Source organism: Rhamphochromis sp. 'chilingali' (genome assembly GCF_963969265.1).
Source record: "Rhamphochromis sp. 'chilingali' genome assembly, chromosome: 7".
Classification (NCBI taxonomy): Eukaryota; Metazoa; Chordata; class Actinopteri; order Cichliformes; family Cichlidae; genus Rhamphochromis; species Rhamphochromis sp. 'chilingali'.
In genome coordinates, this window is record NC_137934.1 from 33,591,192 (window position 1) to 33,611,842 (window position 20,651).

General features: G+C 40.3%; 1 protein-coding gene across 1 annotated transcript in view; it reads left to right on the top strand.

Annotated features, from left to right (window-relative positions):
- gpc5b (glypican 5b) overlaps positions 1-20,651 on the top strand; it is a 75,771-nt gene that overhangs the window by 23,272 nt on the left and 31,848 nt on the right. The window contains exons 5-8 of the mRNA XM_080887855.1: positions 11-174; positions 707-766; positions 1,240-1,362; positions 15,795-15,915. Coding sequence (XP_080743981.1) covers positions 11-174; positions 707-766; positions 1,240-1,362; positions 15,795-15,915 — 468 coding nt within the window. The remainder of the gene's footprint in view (positions 1-10; positions 175-706; positions 767-1,239; positions 1,363-15,794; positions 15,916-20,651) is intronic.

Consider the following 20,651-nt stretch of genomic DNA (forward strand, 5'->3'; position numbering starts at 1 on the left):
GTTTCCTCAGGTAGAGAAAGTGTGCGGCAGCCAGGCAGCTGGTCCTGTGATGATAGGTCCACAGTCAACTACCGTGCACACTACAACATCAGCAAACTTGGAGAGGTCGCCTGCGACTTTGCCTCCTTCAGTTGGTCCACCAGTTCATCGACGATTGCGGCTGCAATCCCGGAGGTGAGTAACATACTGGATCTGCTGATATGCATTGCTTATTGTTAGAGAAGATGGAAATATTTGGGGCCTGTAAAGGAGGATGGAGTAGTGTTATTTTTTTTATATTTGTCATTCACGTATTGCAGGGGAAGTATGGGCATAAGCAGAACAGAAAGCTCAGCCCTCAATCAGCTGAGAGCAGCTCTTACCAGCTGATGGCTCAGCTATTATCCTACACACATGAGGCGTTAGGTTGACAAATTTCACATATGACATGTTATTTAAGCTGCTTTGTAACTAACTTCAAGTCCAACGCCTTCTTTTCACATTGTGTCTTACTTCATAAATGTTCTGACTTTTGTCACTGTTGCCTGTATTCTTTTGAATGCGTTACCATTCCTCTCTCAAACTCAGGCTTCTATATGGCACATATGCCTTGTGCTTTCTACATATGTGTGTAAAAAGGCGAGGATGTCCCAGAACATCTTTGATTATTATGTTGCTGATGGAAATCAAGTGAAAAGAATTGTTCATTTCTTTGTGTTTGCACTAGGTCATTCCCTCTTAAAGGTAGCAGAGGGGAGAAGAGTGGAAACCTGAAAAAAATATCAAGGTAATTGTTGTATTTATGAACTATTAAATCACCCTAAAATCAAGAAGTCAGAGGATAACCATTCGTGATTTTTATCTAGCCTTAGTTGTGTCTGTTGCCATTAAAAGTAGTCATATTCCAAGAAATTCATGTGAAATGATTCTCTATGGCTGTATTATTACATTACACTATCATGGTAAAATCACGTAATTCATGTAATTGTTCCACATAAATGATACAGTATTTTCCTAAACTTGGAACTCTAAGAAAACGTAGTAAATGAACCCAAATATCGGATTTTTATTACACAGTCATTATCTAAAGGGAGTCTGTGTGGCTTCCTTTTGTTGCCTTCGGTCTATCAGAAGGGATTTTGCAGCGAATTGGACTTGACAGTCTAAATTGAGACAAATAAAGGCATATGGTACACCGCCTCAACTCTTATTAACAACAACCCGAGCATTCAGCTGTGCACAACTCCTACTCTTTTTCAGAGAGTTTGAGGGCTCTATCCAGCGGTACCAGTGGTTTTTCACCGAGTTGCCAGAGATGCTTTGTGAAAGTGAGATGGAAGTGGAGCAGCACACATGCTGGAGCGGCCAAGATGTCGTAGAGAGGTCTGTGTGCATTGCGATATGTTTTATTCTGTGACAAATGCTTTTTTACAACTATGATGTACCAAAAAACAGGCAGAATTTGTCTACTTGCTTTCAGGTTACCCTGTAAAATGACCTGAGACACATTACCAGTTAACAATATAATCCTTAGGCTACAGTTCCACACAGTAACACAAATCCCTATCCTCATGAGGACACATAAGATCTTTCTCTTTGTGTTTCCATACGTACCTGCGCACAAAGCTAAGTTGAAAACCAGACCAAACAGACTCAAAAGCAATCGCCAAAATGATTCTACTCTAGAAACACGAAAAGGTAGAAATGAAGGCTACAACGCTGCAACTCTGCCCATAACTGCTTATGTTACCTGTTGAAGTTCAGGCTCGGGCCACTGAACTGGGGTCTGCAGATACTCACCTTTAACATCACTGGGTTCTTTGCTAGCTTTGCGTTAGCATGCTGTATGTGGATGCTTGCAAAGAGCTGATGTTGTGTTAGCAGTGTAATGCATTTGTGTCTCTCCTTTTGAATTTCACCATTTATTCACCATTTTTACTTTATCAGTGTTGGATAAACCCAGTGACAGCTACCTCCATAGCTAGAGCCTGATTTATTGGCTGGCTGTTATTGTTGGCTGGCATGAGCATTTATAATGAAAATAAAAATCTAAGAAGAGATGGCAGAAACACCCTTCAGCCATGTTATGAGTGTTGATGTTGTATCTGTTAAAATTGAATCTGTAACTTTCCTCTTGGCAGTACACATTTGAACGGCACAAAAACAAATTGATCTGTGCAGAGTCTGGAAGAGTATAAATGAGTAAATAAATAGCTGGACATAACAAATATTAGAGAAAACTGTTGCTTCTGAAAGAAAAAAAATGTTGACTAATATATTTAAATATTGGATTTTATCCTATAACTGGCTCTACTCATAGTTCTATATTCAGTTAAGATCTAGTGTGCATACTTATATATATATCAACTACACAAAACATGAATTAACTGATACAGAAATGTACTGAATGTAAGGTCAGAGATGAGATGAAAAAACAAGAGTAGATTCTGTTAATGGGACAAATTTATGTTTCTAGATGTTTGCATCGCTTGAGCCTGAGTGAGGCATGGACTGCATGGACAATTCAAGGCCAATTTCTTGTTCATTTCTCCCTCCAGCAGCTGAAGTATTGCTCCTGCTGTCTGTACTGTTGCTATGGTTCAGAAGCTACAGCAACCCATGTTGCATGAATACTGAGGAGACAGAGATACTGTATTGGTTTCAGTTTATTCTAGCATTTACCCACCATTCAATGTAAATTCCAGCCCAGTATGTTATCCTATCCTGTTGTATTTCACATGCAATGAGCTGAATTCTGTCATTGTTTTTGCTACCTAAAACTGACCCTTTTATGCTTCTTTCTAGCTCCACGCTTTGTTTTGTTTTTTTAATTCTTTAACTCTATTCGTTATTAATAATTACATTCTATTTATCTTACACTGGAACTTGATGCTGTCTCATTTCATCCACTGTTCGAAACGAGATGTTTTAGCTCCTTTCCCTAAAAAGCTCCTTTTAAGACAGAATTCTTCTGATTCGTTGTCACTGACAAACAGAAGGTTTAAGCAGTAGGTACAGTAGACAAGTTGTACAAGTACAAGCACAATAGCATGCCTGAGATGACCATATTAAGCCTGTCATGTCACTATAATGCCATACAGAGCATAGATATTTTTATTTGCAACTTTGGTCATGTTAAAAAAAAAAACCATCCACATTCAGAGCATAATATCTATTTAAAATGTGTCTGTGTGTGTGTGTGTGTGTGTGTGTGTGTGTGTGTGTGTGTGTGTGTGTGTGTGTGTGTGTGTGTGTGTGTGTGTGTGTGTGTGTGTGTGTGGCTCCTATAGTTGCCAGGGCAGGGGTTGTGAAGGTTAGAGAGTTCGTTTCCAGAGTCTTTCTCATGGTGATTACTTTGGCAGCTTAAACTAGTAACAAGACAAATGGACCCACACACGCACACATGTACCAAGCACACACACGCTTAGACAAATGTGCTCCGAGACGCATTCTTCCACACATACCGAGCAGCAAACATACCAACATGCACCCGGCAATACACACACTCCTCTGGAGCACACTCACTTAGATGTGAGCCCGTTCTATCCGTCTCAGCAGGGAATCTGTTCCTGTGATAGAGAAGGTTTATTTATTGAAGGTCTACCAACCATACGAAACAGGCCGTGTTGCCTTGAAGGACATCCTACACACGCTACGCTCTTTCTTTCTTCACCGTTGATGCTGCTGAAGTCAGTGATCCTCATATATATTTATCGGCTTTGCTTTTTCTTTTTCACTGGATATTTAAAGAAAACTGGAGCAGGAAACACTTTAAAAGGATAATAACGCTAAAAATTGCATTGTTACATGTTGAGAAATCCACAAATTAGCAAGCTATTGGTGGCCTGATGTACCAGACAAAGAAAAACCATGCAAAAGCAAGTCTGCTCTCATCACTGGTGTCGCTTAAGTTTTATGCTGGGGATCTTATTGATCTTATTTATTATAATGCCCATGATTTCAGATGCTGAATGAACATATCGAGTAAAATACCTGTCCTTACTCTGTCCTTTCTTTAACATTTTAACCTGTTGGGACATTTCCCACATCTACATTCTTTACCGGTCCATTCCAAACTAGATATCCCTGCATTCCCTCCAATTTTGTGTAAAAGGTCTTGAATTAAATATTAAAAAATCCGCCACCATCATTCCAGCCTGATGTTTTACTCACTCTCATAACAGGTTTAGAAGAGATGTCGCCCTTGGCCTGTGCTGGAGCGCAGCCAGTCTGTGCTTCTCTGACCTCTTTACATCTTCTTCTCTCATTCATCCATCAATCCATCCACCCATTCTCCCATTAATTCAGCCATCCATTCATCTCTCCATCCTGCTATTCAGACCTCCATTCATCTCCTCCGCCCTCTGACCCACTTCACTTACAAATGTCTGGTGTTGGTGAAAGTGTGTGTTTGTGCATGTGTGAAAAAGATAAATGATGAGAAAGTCTGAGAGTGGATGATGGAGGAGCAGAGGGCAGATTATAGGCCCCCTTTTTTTTCATGGTTACAAGTTGGCATGACAATGAAGATGGTTACACCTACATTGTAGGGAGACTAGACTGGAGCACAAGAGTAGGTGTCGTCTGTTTTCCGGTATCCAAATCCAACTTATTTAAATATTGCAGTTAAAATATCTGTTCCTAAGTGCATCTTAAATAACTACTAAAGAAGAAGAAAAACAACTTTATTTAGCTGATTTTTTTTTTTGTTTCAGCAGTGGAAGTCATGTAGCTTCTCCAGCTGTCTCCTAATCTGGTCAGAAGGCACAGCCAGGTTTATCAGATGTGGGGCGTGGGGTCTGATGCGCTGAGAAAAAATGAGAGAGCATCAATTTACAAATAGTCTGAAAGTCGGACACAAGTGAGAAAACAGTACCATCAGAGAAGGCCCGACGCCAAATTCTTTATAAACTAAGCATACAGGTGACAGGACCCAGCTGGCAGCACATAATCCTCCAGTGGCTCTGGGCCATCCTAATATATCCACTTACACACACTCCCCCAAAGGTGCGCCGCTCACAAGTGAGACTCTAGAACAACTAGAGTTGAATAAGAGCTGTATTCAGAATAGTGATCTAAACCGATTTTTTAAACTTTTATTTTCATATTTCAAAAGCATTTATGGCGTTCCACATTCATAATCAAGTCGCACAAGTATTTTCACAAGTTTTGCCAGATTCAACTCAGGACAGGGCCGAATCACTGTCATTTAGGGTCATCTTACTGAATGCATTTCATGGCGAATGTTTTAATTGTCTAAGATGGAAAAGCAAAAACTCATTTTGACACAGAGTTTGTTAATGCTGGCTCGCACTGCATTCACACACTCCCCAAATAGTCTGAGGTTGGGAATGCACTCCCTCAACTTTGTGTTGGTCATTGTCACTTTAAGTGAAAGGCAACCCACAGCTAATAGCATACTCCACATTAAAAGTTTGCAGTGAAATGTTTGCACGCGTGCAGTACAAGCAAATGTATTTCTTTCACTCAGGCCTAATTATCTAGAATGAGTAGAAACATCGCTGTGGGCACATGTGTGATGAATGTGGACCTTCTGATTGCAGTTAGATCTGTAATGGCTGATTGCCTCCAGAAGAGGGAAGCAACAGATCAACATCTTTAGCGACCGCGCATTAACTCTGTCCTTTTCACTAAAAACCTACCATACCCGGTCTATTTATGCGTCCTGTGTTTGTGTGTGTGTTCAAATGTCCACCTCTGATTTACATCACCCCTTAATGTTTTATGAAGACATGTAACAGTCCAAGACAGAAATGTCCTGAACCCTGAGGTAGAAAGTAGAGAACTGCTTTTTTCCCCCAGACCAGTCTAAACCACACTGTACTTTCATCTGGCACAAGAAATACAGGTTTATCCCTCAGGTGTGGGTACAGTGTGTTACTTTGTGTAGCCTATGTATGCATATTATAAGTGTGTGTGTGTGTGTGTGGAGTGGGGTTGAATGGGCTAATTAAATGTCTCCACAGGAATGCAGCTAGATTTACAACTGAGGTTGCGACGCCTATAATTGCACTCCTCCCTCAGATCAGATCACCATTTCAGGTGTTATAATTTTGTGTGTGTGTGTGTGCGATCCTTTAACGCTGCAGGGAGGCACCTTAAAAAATGAGCGCTATGCGTGTCACTGTTAGCAACCTCGCAGTAACTAAGGGCAGCGGCAGAGGAGCGTTGTCATCGTGCTGCTGGTGATTTATGTGTGTCGTTCTCCAGATCTCATTAAGTGTCACTCACAGTCACACCTCTATGTGTTGTCTACATGCCACAGTTCCTGCAATACTATCATCAGGCGCCGAATAAGCAGCACAGCTGGGACATCTGTAATCTGGGCCAATAGCAATGACAGCTTCCAATACATTCAGCAGGACAGCTGGTATTAGACATGAGAAAATGTTTCAGATGTGCAGATGCTGTGGACACTTTCATCTCCAGTTGAAAAGGATGTGTATGATTGCCAGATGGTAAATCTTTGCTGTGATTTCAGTAACCTTTGCACAGTTGCATGTGTAATCTCCTCAGAAAAACAGGGAAAGATGCAGTACTGCCAACAAAAATGAGTTTTTAAAGGTAGAATAGGTCATTTTTATTGTTATTTAATAGGAAATTATTGTATTAATAAAGATATATTGATTTGTGCGTAATTATATCTCCCAACAAACTGATGGGTTCTCATAAGTGTAGAAATACACTGGAGTGGGCACTGGTTTGCGGAGGCGGCCATGTTCCCTCGCCACCATGAAAACAGTGGCCTAGTGGACATTCAGCTTTTCTCATTATGTGTTTCTCCTCCTTCTCCTCCCTCATTTCCGCCTCATCTTCTGCTTCTTCACCCCAAGCCTCATCTCCTGAACTACAGTCAGACCTCAAACAGTTTCACTACATTCTCACATTGTATCGTCACAGTCCATATAATGTTAGATCGACTTCAACGTGGCTAACACCAGCTAACAACGGCAAACACAGCAGTGTTTAGGGCCAGAGGGGTTCAGGATATCCTCAATAGCTGACCCCAGTATCACAATCATCAGACAGAAGCGAGCTTCACTGACTCATCAACTCATACTGAAGCTTCAAGGTTTAAATCCCAGTGCGTTGAGAGATGCTCTTTTGCATAGCTTGATTGTCATGATGGGTTATTTGAGCTGCTGTTGCCTTCCTGTTAGCTCAAAGCAGTATCAAATTTGTTTTGTTTTTTATCAAGAAACTGCGGCTCATTGTATATCTTTTCATCTTCCGACCAAGCTCTGTAAACCCCTGAGATGGTTATGTGGGAAAATTCCAGTAGCTCAGCAGTTTCTAAAATACTCAAATCAGCCTGTCTGCAACCAACAATCACGCCATATCCAAATCCCTCCTCTTCCCCATTTATTTGCTTAGTTTGAACTTCAGTAAGTCGTATTAACCATGTTTATATGTCTAAATACACTGAACGTTTGTGTTAACTAGCAGTTGAACAGGTGTACCTAATAAAGTGGTCAGTGAGAGCATATTTTTGTGTGTTTGTGCTTTTTGCAGGCTGTAGTAATTTTACTAAAAGCTATGCATATAAACACGGCAAAATCCATCACGGTCTCAGTGTCCACATAGAGATATATTACATTTATTTGCATATTAATATGGAGAAGGTCACAGAATGTAAAACCTCTAATATCTGACTCTCTGAGAAATTTACATTTAAATATCCAATAGAAACACTCGTCTGCAACAAAAGTATGTCTGTCTACACCGAAACACTTCTTCTGTGACTTGGAGGAAAAGTACTGTTGTTCATTATCTGGATACAATTTACAGACATGTAAATCTTTTTATCCCCTGGAGGAAACGCCTGTCTTATAGTTAGTGTACTCGTGCACTGATACCTAATAATGTTCATATCCACGCCTGCTTGGTCCTTTTGTGCTTGTTCCATTTATATTAATTTACTTGTTTTTCGTGGCGGTAAAAGAAAGTATAGATTCAGTCAGCCTTGTATATATAAAGGTCAAATCAGCTGTCTGTCAGTCTTGGCTGCATTGTTTCAAATGATGTCAGGTATGTTCCCAGCTTAGATCAAGATAAAAGGAAACATGAAATATGCCAGCAGTATGTGTGAGGTGTTGACACTAACAAATTCACTGGATGTGCGCTGTTGACACTGATCCCTAAACTCTTTGCTGGAGTCTGTGGAATCTTGGGATTTTCCCCTTAAGGGAAGGTCTGTGGTTTTTAATTGAGCTTTTATTTCTCGTTTTGCTTTCTTGTTCATCACCCTTTTTCATTATTGCCCTTCGCTTCTTGCTCTTTCATGCTGTTTTTTGCTGCCTTTGATTTTGTTGCCTTTTATTACACATCTTCATGTAGATGTACGTCAATATCCTGTTCATATTACATGTAGTCCATTATCTTGTTTTTATTACTTCATTCTGTTGTGGGCACAGTACATGTGCTCTCATATCCTGCTTGTGTTAGCAACACACTCTCATACCAGTCATGCAGCTAAAAAACTACAGAATCAAATGCTTTGAATGTACAGAGGATTAGGCAGCATGCATCTTATGATCTCTTGTTGTTCATTGGCAATCAATGTTCCCAGTTCCCATGGTGACGGTGTTTGAAATGTTTCTTTTGTTTATGTAGCAATACAGAAAAAGATATGGTCCGTATCATGTGATGAGATTAATGGATAAGCCACCTAATTTAAGTATAACCCAAACTGTCTTCATTTATAAAGCTTGACCATTTTGTTTTATCCTGCAGAGATCATCGGATTTGGGAACATTTTTCGTTAAAGGTACAGTCAGTTGAGTTTGAGTTTATTTTGTCGACAAAAATAATATTGCACTCATTTATTATAATTAATTAATTAATTGTTCCAAGAAACAGATACATTCTCAAATTACACAGGAGTAGGCACCAATTTGCAGAAGCTGCCATGTTTACAGTGGGGCAAAAAAGTATTTAGTCAGCCACCGATTGTGCAAGTTCCCCCACCTAAAATGATGACAGAGGTCAGTAATTTGCACCAGAGGTACACTTCAACTGTGAGAGGCAGAATGTGAAAGAAAAATCCATGAATCCACATGGTAGGATTTGTAAAGAATTTATTCGTAAATCAGGGTGGAAAATAAGTATTTGGTCAATAACAAAAATACAACTCAATACTTTGTAACATAACCTTTGTTGGCAATAACAGAGGTCAAACGTTTACTATAGGTCTTTACCAGGTTTGCACACACAGTAGCTGGTATTTTGGCCCATTCCTCCATGCAGATCTTCTCGAGAGCAGTGATGTTTTGGGGCTGTCGCCGAGCAACACGGACTTTCAACTCCCGCCACAGATTTTCTATGGGGTTGAGGTCTGGAGACTGGCTAGGCCACTCCAGGACTTTCAAATGCTTCTTACGGAGCCACTCCTTTGTTGCCCGGGCGGTGTGTTTTGGATCATTGTCATGTTGGAAGACCCAGCCTCGTTTCATCTTCAAAGTTCTCACTGATGGAAGGAGGTTTTGGCTCAAAATCTCACGATACATGGCCCCATTCATTCTGTCCTTAACACGGATCAGTCGTCCTGTCCCCTTGGCAGAAAAACAGCCCCATAGCATGATGTTTCCACCCCCATGCTTCACAGTAGGTATGGTGTTCTTGGGATGCAACTCAGTATTCTTCTTCCTCCAAACACGACGAGTTGAGTTTATACCAAAAAGTTCTACTTTGGTTTCATCTGACCACATGACATTCTCCCAATCCTCTGCTGTATCATCCATGTGCTCTCTGGCAAACTTCAGACGGGCCTGGACATGCACTGGCTTCAGCAGCGGAACACGTCTGGCACTGCGGGATTTGATTCCCTGCCGTTGTAGTGTGTTACTGATGGTGACCTTTGTTACTTTGGTCCCAGCTCTCTGCAGGTCATTCACCAGGTCCCCCCGTGTGGTTCTGGGATCTTTGCTCACCGTTCTCATGATCATTTTGACCCCACGGGATGAGATCTTGCGTGGAGCCCCAGATCGAGGGAGATTATCAGTGGTCTTGTATGTCTTCCATTTTCTGATGATTGCTCCCACAGTTGATTTTTTCACACCAAGCTGCTTGCCTATTGTAGATTCACTCTTCCCAGTCTGGTGCAGGTCTACAATACTTTTCCTGGTGTCCTTCGAAAGCTCTTTGGTCTTGGCCATGGCGGAGTTTGGAGTCTGACTGTTTGAGGCTGTGGACGGGTGTCTTTTATACAGATGATGAGTTCAAACAGGTGCCATTCATACAGGTAACGAGTGGGGGACAGAAAAGCTTCTTACAGAAGACGTTACAGGTCTGTGAGAGCCAGAGATTTTCCTTGTTTGAGGTGACCAAATACTTATTTTCCACCCTGATTTACGAATAAATTCTTTACAAATCCTACCATGTGGATTCATGGATTTTTTTTTCACATTCTGTCTCTCACAGTTGAAGTGTACCTCTGGTGCAAATTACTGACCTCTGTCATCATTTTAAGTGGGGGAACTTGCACAATCGGTGGCTGACTAAATACTTTTTTGCCCCACTGTATGTTTCCTTTGTATCTTAAACACAGTGGTCAAGATTGACAACATCGTTGTGCCTAATGGCATTTTATTTATGTGGCTAGAGAGCAGCGTACATAGCAGAAGAGAAGGGGTGTTTGTACGTCGTGGAGGCAAATTTTAATTTGTGCCTGCACTTTCAGACTGGAGATATGAAGCATCATAGCTATATTTTGCCATCTGATTATAGGTTCCTTTTCACTAAAGAAATGAAAACACAGAAGAAAGCAACAACATGACTGGCATTTGAATATAATCTCATCCTCTTCCTTCTCACCTCAAGCCTCAACTCCTGAACTGAGGTCAGAGCTCTAAAATATGAAGTTTGCATAAACATGCTCATTTATTCCCAGTATTGTTGCAGATTAGATATGCGACCCTCCGCTTCCAGACGGCTAACAACAAGCCGGCTAAATGAAAGCAGTGACTGGTTAGCTAACACTATGCTAGCTAATGTTAGACTCGAGTGTTTGTTTCATCTGATAAACAGTTTGATTGTCTTGCATTTTATCAGACTTTATTCACTAAGTGTTTGAATAACATTAGATGCAATTCACAGAAAGTTTCCCTAACACCTGCTAGCAGCTAACAGTAGCAAAAACAACACTGATAACTGACTTAAAAGTTCAGGATGTCCTCAGCAGCTCAAATTAGTAACTCGTATCTGACTCTTTATGCAAAGTTTTACAGCTACCTCCAGAGTAAATAGACATGGGCACATATTGACAGCTGAGGTAAACAGCGGACTGACAGAAAACAGAACTGCAATCTACTGACATCTAGTGGTGACATTTAACATGCTGTACCTTCATTGCAGCAGTAGTCATGCACAAACAGCTTCAGGCCAGTCAGCTAAGATTCTGTTGCAATATTTTCATCAGCGATTATTTTAGTGCAACACATTTAACAACACATAAGCATGAGATATGAAAGACTCAATAATATAGAAAGTTTACAAGTGCAGAGCCATGAAGCAGTTAATAAGAGTCGCACATGAAAAAATAAGTCCCTCCAATATGTTTACTAAATGCTGCACATTTTTCTTTTCCTGTAGCAACTCTGCTTGCTTTTACAGTGCTGTTTTTCCTCTGACACTTTTATAATGCATCCTATGAAACATAAAAGCAAAACCTGTAATAGCTCTGTTCTAGGATGCCCTCTGGACCCAGTGGAGGTGGTGAGTGACAGGAGAATGGCGGCTAAGCTGTCATCCCTGTTGGACAACGTCTCCCACCCCATGCAGCAGACTGTGACAGCACTGAGCAGCTCCTTCAGTGGGAGACTGCGGCACCCACGGTGTGGGACGGAGAAATTTCGCAGGTCTTTCCTCCCCACTGCTGTCAGACTCCACAACAAAGACTTTAACTGAACAAACACACACATCCACACATGTGCAATAACACTAAGTGCAATAATCTTTTCTGGCATCGTTGTATTTTTACTCAGTTGTATATAGCATTCGTATTCTATTTTTATCTTATTGTATATTTTTATTCTATTTTATTCTACTGTATATAGTATATTATTTTATTCTATTCTGTACAGCTGTGTACTGTATTTATTCTTATTGTATTCTAATTTTTGCCTCATAACTTTTGCACTGTCCACTTCCTGCTGTGACAAAACAAATTTCCCACGTGTGGGACTAATAAAGGTTATCTTATCTTATCTTATCTTATCTTATCTTATCTTATCTTATCTTATCTTATCTTAATATTTTTTAACCATACCAGTTTAAAGCTAATGAAAACATCAGCAGTATAATATTTAATTAATTCTCTTTGCTTCGGTTTCTATTGATGCTGTATTCTTTTCCCCTACTTCACAGGAAGTTTGCCTCTCCGTTGACCTGATTTTCCCGTGGGGATCTGTAGTCTCACACTTTATTAGCAAAGCATGCAGTTTGATCTTTTGATGTGATATGTGTTTGGCTGCCTATTTAATGTGAACTTGCATGAAGATGGTTTGGAACGGCTTCTCTCACAGGGACAGTTGATAAGCATTTTTGTGACATCAGTTACTGTAGCTAGTTCAAGTCAGGTGTAATGAATCCAGGCACAGATTTAGAACTCACTTAGTAAGGCCTCAGGACATGAACACTTACGAGCATCAAAACTTGATCTGTGTGAGAACACAACAACAATCTGAGAAACTTAATTAAAGGCCACACTGTGTTAAGTTTCACATGGGATTTTATCCCAGACCAGCAGAGTAAGCATGGCTCCAGAAGAAGAGGTCTTCACCACCGCACCATCTCTTGGCATCACTCAAATCAATTCAGATTCATCCACCATGTCTCTGCTCCTTGGTTCCCACAATCCTGTTCCCTCGTTGCCATTGCCAGAGTGTGTTTGTGCTTTTGAGGGTGTGGACTCGGTGGTTACTGAGTTGGTGGTTGATTGTATTAGCTAGCAAAGCTGGTTTGGAACATGGAAAAATGTGACTCATGAACTTTTGTTTCTTCTTTTTTGCTCTTCTCCCACTTCATCTTCGTTTTGATCCACCCACCAGACAAAATGATGTGATCCTTGCTTACAGCCTGTTATTGAAAAAAGCTATCAGTATGCAAGATGATCAAAGATGGCACTCGTTGCATGGAATAAATTGTAATACTAAATTTACTTTGATTGCATCATTTAAAAACATGCAGAGTTACTCAGCTCTAAAGTAAAGTAATATCCTTTCAAATGATTTTAACACTTGATTCTTGTGTCCTAATTCAGCGCGTCTATAGTGGGTACCTCTGTAATATATTGATATGTAAATGTATGATGCATATATATATCTATATATATATATAGATAGATATAGATATATATATACAGACACAATTATCAAAGAACTAAAATATCTTAAACGTATATTAAATTATACAAAAAACATCTTTGTAAATTGAATTTCAGTTTCCTGTGTGTGGGAAAATGTGATTTCTAAAGATGAATCATTTTACAACCTTGCTGAAAACCACTAATAGCAATTACTGTAAGCAGTCCATCTGTTTTCAATGAAATATCCCTGGGAAAAAAAGTAAAGAAATAAGATTAATCTGCATAAAGATGAGCTCATATCACAAGTTAGTCCATTACTGTGGAGTAAATGGTGACTTTTCTTTTTGCAAAGGGTATGTATGTGTCTGTGTACTTGTAATACTTCTTGTCTTTACTGTTGTTGGTAGCTGCTTACTGTCAGAGGTGCAAAAGACAGATTATTAACATATAAGTTCAAAACTTGGTTTAATGTTAAGGCTAGGGTTAGATCTGGATTATGGGCAAGTAGTGATTATGGAGGGGTCAGGATAAGACTCGACAAAACCAGCGTGAGTAAATGTAATATCCTCTGAATAGGGGTGCAACGATACACAAAATTCACGGTTCGGTTCGGTTCGATACTTTGGTGTCACGGTTCGATATTTTTTCGATACAAAAAAATGTTCATGCCTTTTTAATTTGTCATTTATTAAAATTATAAATATATATTTTAACTCAAAAGTACAGTTTTTAAATTTAACCCTAACCCTTGTGCGTGTTTTTTATTTTGACAGCGAATGCGCACCTGCGGACCACTTATGTGCAGCCCTGGTTATTTAGCTCGTCATATTGCAGCCACAGAAATTCTTTTGTCCATGAAACCATAAAGCTGCACTTTCTTTTTGCCTTATAGTCTGATTTGTCATAACTTCTCCGTTTTGTGGTAAGCTTTTCTTTGGCTGTCACTTCTTCACCCTGACCTGTCTTATTTGGCTCAGCAGAACTAAAATATATATCTGTCTGTGAAGGTCATCGTAGTCAAATATAAATCCTGCTGCTTTTACACACGCACTCACATAAGCTCAGCGATTCTCTGCGCGATCAACCTCTCACATGTTTAAGCTTGCTGCGGGAGATTTCACTTGTCATGTTTGCATAGTAAGCTAACAATTAATAAGACTATGTCAGAGGAATTGGTGCACAAATTATCATCACTCACAGATCAGTGCTGTCATTGCAAAGTGAAAGCAAAAAAACAAGCGCAAATTCAAACGCAATTTCAATATGTCACATATTGACAGTGGCTCACCGATGCCAATGACATAATTACCCAGCTACATTTCTGAAAGAATGCAAAAGCATTGACATATATTTTTCCTTCCTGCAATAGCCCGACGGGCAGGGCAGAGATAGATTTTGGTAGCCCGACTGAAAAGATCGCTAGCCCCGGGACGTCGGGCTAGCGATATTGCGAGCCCTGTATCTGATTGAGGAATCACTCATCTTTGGAAAAAGAGAGTTTATTACAGAGAAATGGCTCTTTCCAAAATAAAAGCTATACTATCCGCTTCTTCTGGGCTATATTCTCAGCAGCATATTAAACACATAAGGAGAATCATGTGCTAACAGCTGTCTAAATGACTCGGCTAAAGTTAGTAGCATGCTTGCTTGTTTTTTTTCTGCTTCCACTTGTCTTTGCACTAGGATGATGTCGGCGTAAATGTGCAGTCATATTCGTTGTGTTCCCACTAGTGCTTTCAGGTTAATCTCGTTGAAATGACCTTAACGCCACAACACGGCAAATCTCCGTTAACGAGCTACCGCCGATCGCCCCGTGCATGGGGCTAGACGGCCAACACGTTAACGAGCTAACTGCGCTAACACACTAGTTCCCACCCATGTAATTGAGCATTGCATGGCACATCCAACATACTGTTTTACTTTAGTGCATGACTCGCTTACCTTCAGGGTCATACGTCACATGAAAACCAAAATAATTCCAAACGCCAGATCTGAATGAGGGTGCGGGAGGTCCATGTTGTAAGGAGAGCTTAACTTCTGTCTCGCTAGCTTGCCCTGCGCTCTTCCTTCTGATGATGCTGTCTGTGTTGAGCGCTCAGTGAATCTGCGTTCGACTACTCCGCCTAGGCTGCACTGTCGAGCCTAGGCGGAGTAGTCGAACGCAGATTCACTGAGCGCTCAACACAGACAGCATTGTCAGAAGGAAAGTTGATAAAATAAATTAAAAATTTTGTATTGTTCGATACATATGCGTACCGAACCGAAAGCACTGTATCGAACGGTTCAATATCGATACGAATATCGTTGCACCCCTACCTCTGAAGTAATGGAAATATGACCGTGTGCATGTGTGTCTATGAATCCAGTGCACTCTGACTAAACACACGAGTATAGTGAATGGAGAGAACTGGGACAGGAGAACAACACTCACACAGAGACAAACTGGGACAGGAAGTACTGCATATCTTTCTCATGTTCTGCCTTTCTGTAGTTATGCAGGTCGTGTGGTTGGCAACACTTTAAAAGCCCAGAGGGAGAATCCCGAGCTGACTGTGCGCAATACGGATCCTGTCCTGAAGGGCGCAAAACAGAGGCTGGAACAGCTAACACAGGTAAATGCTCAACCCAGTGTTCTCCCAGTTTGTTACTCCCAACAAAGGCTGTCTTATAAAGTGTTACCCAAATTCTTATGTTAAGATGGATGATACTGAGATTTTTCCCACCCTAACAACAACTGTTGTCCAAACCGTCTTGTAATTATAGAATAAGCTATAGTCCCAATGTTGATATATTATGAGTTGGTGGCCTTTCTTCTAGTGCTGCAATCAATATTCACTCTGAAATATGCAATCGAGAGAAGAAGAAACCTTAGATTTGGGGGCTTTCCTTCATCTTTTAAGGACACTATGATGAAACAAACTTTCATACTTCAAAAGGATTTTTTGAAGTATGAAAGTATTTGCTTATGAGTGGTTTTCTTGTTTTCTTGGATGATTTCACATCTACTGAACATTAATATACCCTGCGCTAACCTTGGCAGTGACACCCTATGGTTGCCATTCTGCGGGAGTGATGATGATGATGGCTCCATTTTTTTTTATATGTGTGTGTCTGTGTTTGTGTGTGTGTTGCGGGGTTGGAGGGGCGCCCTTAAGTTCATCTGGCCTTCAATTATGCGCTACCACCTCCTGTGTGAAGTGCTGCTTAATCCAATAAAGTTAAATGTCAGCACTTGAAACACAGGTAGATAATAACACTCAATAATAAATTAATTAATTCAACAATTAAACTGGAATTTATGCAGGACTTTCAAGGCTGTACTCAGTAAGGTAATATGGAGATATGATTTGTGTGAATGATTCATAAAATCATACGATTCCGTAGAATGATATATGAAATGTATTCATTATCATGATTCATTATTATATGTGTGGACGATGTGGCTTTGGACCCTTCTGGATTGAGGGAGACAGCCTGATACATCATACAACTCATACTGGCAACATAATTTGGTTTGCTGGTCATTCACTCATCAATCCAAATCAGTTTTATTCATATAGCGCCAAATAGTCACCTCACTGTGCTTTATAATGTAAGTTAGAAACCCTGCAATAGTAGAGGAAAAAACAAACAATCAGAAAACCCTTTATGAGCAAGATCCTGGTACAGTGGGAAGGAAAAACTCGCTTTTAACAGGAAGAAAGAAGTAGAAGCAAGAACTGTATAACAACCTAATCTTTTGTTCTTTAGATCTCGAGTAAATCTAAAAAAGGATACACACGCACTTTAATAAAGTAAAATAAAAACAGGGCTATGTAATATAACGAAACTGTAAGTTTAGGGTTTTTTTAAACTTAGTAAATGTTACTCAGACAGGTGGAAACAGCTGATTTCTTTTAAATTGGTAAATCTATTTTTAGTGCTGAGTTTTGTCCAGCAGCAACAATTTGGAGTCAAAATAAACAGTATCCGTCCTCACAGGCGTCACGTTGTTTGAAATTCTTAGTCAAGAACTTTTATGGTGTTTGTTCAACTTTATTGTTTAGTCTAGTTGAATCTGAGTTTTGCAATCCTGCGCTTGGGTTTAACTCTTGAGTTTTCTTAATGCCAGTTTTTAGTTCCCCTGCTGCCACCCTGTTTGTTCCTCCTTCTCTCTCATTTCTCTGTTGATGTCATCATCACCCTTTGTTCACTAGCTTGACATCGTGCTAAGTGTTAGTATTAGGTCTCTCACTCATTTCCTATTTTCCTTTGAGTGTTGGTTTTCCTTCATGAATAGTTCGCTTTACTTCCTGCTTTGCCTGTGTTGATAATCTGTACCCGTGTCTCATTTCCTCTCCGCTCTCTAACCCTAAATTAGCCTTCTGTGCTCACCTGTGCACATTCATGCTCTTTAGACCTGATTGGACTTCATGTTCTTTGGATTACAATTTCTATTGGCCTATTTGTATTTTTCTTTGATCAGTCACAATAAAGTCTCTCATTTTGTTTAGTATTCAGTCTGCACTTCCCTGCAGTGTCCTCCCCTCTACAATCCACACATCACTGGTAAACAGTAATGACTGGAGATGTCACCCCGCCCAGCAGTGTGGCCCACTGATTTGTTTTTAATCATTTTTAAAGGAAGCTGGTTATCCAGTGGTGGCTGCTCAAGTTAAATATGGCCCCAGTTTTACACAGTTACTTCTTCTTGTAGCTGTTTACAGACAGCACATGTGGACCACAGAGATTATGAAGTTTGTTTGTGTTTTTAGATGGGTGTGGAGGCTATTGAAAAGAACTATCCTGTCGGCAACACACATGTATAAAATATATTACAGAAACTAAACAGTACCCCCTAGAACTGTCATAAAAACAGAAGTTATGTCTTCCTAGCAACAGCCACTCCTTTTAAAGAAAGCCTGTTAACCTCTGGTTTATGTAATGTTGGTGAGGGTAAAGGAAAATTAATCGGATGGGACATGCTAAGGCCTAGTTTTCTTTTCTTTCCTTTTTTTTGCTGTTCTGCTGTTCTGTGCTTTGTCTAATTTCACTGGTGACTCCATTAATCATGCTGCATTTACATGGAGAAAATGCCAAGTCAGCACCGCCCCGTACTCCCCCCACACACACGTACACAAACATGCACTACACATGCACCATGTATTCATTTATGGATGCGAGTTCCTTCTTACGCTCATTAATTCAGTCTAACTTGTATACTCTTGGTCATCTGTGATTTAAAGACTATTCGAGCTTTTTGCCGATCTTCAGATGTAATTCAGACGAACACGCGGTTAGATCAATGTGTTTGGATACGCGGCCTCTGGATCGATCGTAGTAATGCTATACAGGTCACGACATGAACCAAAGGGAAAGGTCTGATATTTTCCATTCTGAGGTGCGGTGTGGTCTTTCCATCTTTCTGATAAATTGCAGGATGCAAGCCTCTGCACACATACAAATAAACTAAGTGTAATTTGAACCTGTTGAGAGTCGCCTTTGCAAACCCACATCCTGGGCTTTGTTTCTTTGAAACTAGGTGCTCCGGTGGCTTCTCTGTGGGTGAAGCCATTCATCTGAGGCACAGCCGTTAATGCATACCATTTATTAATTATTATTCATGCCTGTCATGTGTGCCATTTACACGCTCTGACCACAAGGATGAAAGCAGAGGGAAAATATGAGACAGGACACAGAAGCGTCCCTGGAATTTTAATCATTTCTCCGACCGGGTTTTGAAGGTCTGTCTTTCTTTATGCGTTTTCGTTGGTGTCTTCTTATCTGTCACTGTCCCAATTTGTATTGCGTGCTAAGCAGACCTTTGGTGCAGTAGCTTGTTTTTCACATAAGATTTGCTGTCTAATGGGATTTTATTAACGCAACCACGTGTTTATACTCACAATTAAAACTTGTAGGTACATGCACAGCCAGTCAAGATGACATGAATCAACCCTTTGTGTTAAAAAGGGGAAGGGCTCTCATCTTTTGATTACATGGCAGCTGAAGATGGGCAAGGAAGGAGTTCTTCTCTTGTAAAATGATCATTTGTCAGCATGTGATAGGATCATTTACACCCAGTAAGAGCTTTAAATTATACCAATTTTATTGTGGAGACTAGACTTTGTGTCTCAACGCAACAGTCTTGTAAATCGTAGTTTCACTTTCCTGTATTTAGCTGACAGGAGTGTCTGCTGCTGCTGTTCTGTTTCAAGGTTTGACATGTTGTGCACTGAGAGCTGCTCTTCTGCATACCTTGGTTGTAATGAGTGGTCATTTGCTTTACTGTTGCTTTCAGTTCAAAGGAGTCTGCCCATTCTCCTCTGACCTCTGGCATCAACGAGCCATTTTCTCCCAGAGAACTGCTGCTCACTGGATATTTTCTCTTTTTTAAGACCATTTTAATCCCAGCAAATCAACAGTTTCTGAAAAACTCCACACAGCCTGGCACTAACAACGATGCCACCTTTAAAGTCACTTAAATTACCCATCTTCCTTACTCACTTTGAACTCAGCAGGCCATCTTGACCATGTTGACATGCCTAAATTATTTGAGTTTGGCTGATTACATATTTGCATTAACGAGCAGTTGAACATGTATAATTGTTTAAACATTTTATAAAGGCAGTGTCTTATTAGCCATCATTATTAAAATCTGATGTATTATTGAGAACAAAGCAAAAAATATTTCTATTTTTACAGTATACAAAAGTTCATCACCTCAGCCACTACCAGTTTAAGTTTGTCTCCAGTCATTAATTACACTGGACAGACCGTTCTGGAGTTACCACACTTGAATAATTTTATTTGTTGGCTCTGTTGGTTTCACAGAGGAGTTTCAGTGCCACATGGCCCAAATCCTGTTTAAATTTCAGACTTTCCACATGACTAAGAAAACAGTCCTGGTGGAAACAGTGCTGTAATGTATTTTTGTCCTCCCTCAGCACTCATTTGCAGTCCAGTGACATGATGGTGAATCACCGTACAGAGCCTAGTCTGTTTCTGTGTCCCCTCGGACATGCTGTCATATAATAACCTTGCTTCCCCTTGGTTCCGTGGCTGCTACACGCCTACTCTATGGTGGAGGCCAGATGTCCCTCCGTTTGCATCCCACATTCTTCTGCCCCACAAGGAAACTCCACAAGGACTAACAGGCACCCTTGCTTGTTAATCAAATAAAGTGATCGATGATGCCTGCTTATTTTAAACATGTTTCCTTGATCCATACACAAGGATAGGTGCACTGTTTTCATTGTTATACTTATATAGTGCGTTTCTACTCTCCCGGAGTACTCAAGGCGCTGTATACAACATGCTGCATTCACCCATTCACTTCTAAACACAAGTGCAAACTAATAAACATTCACAC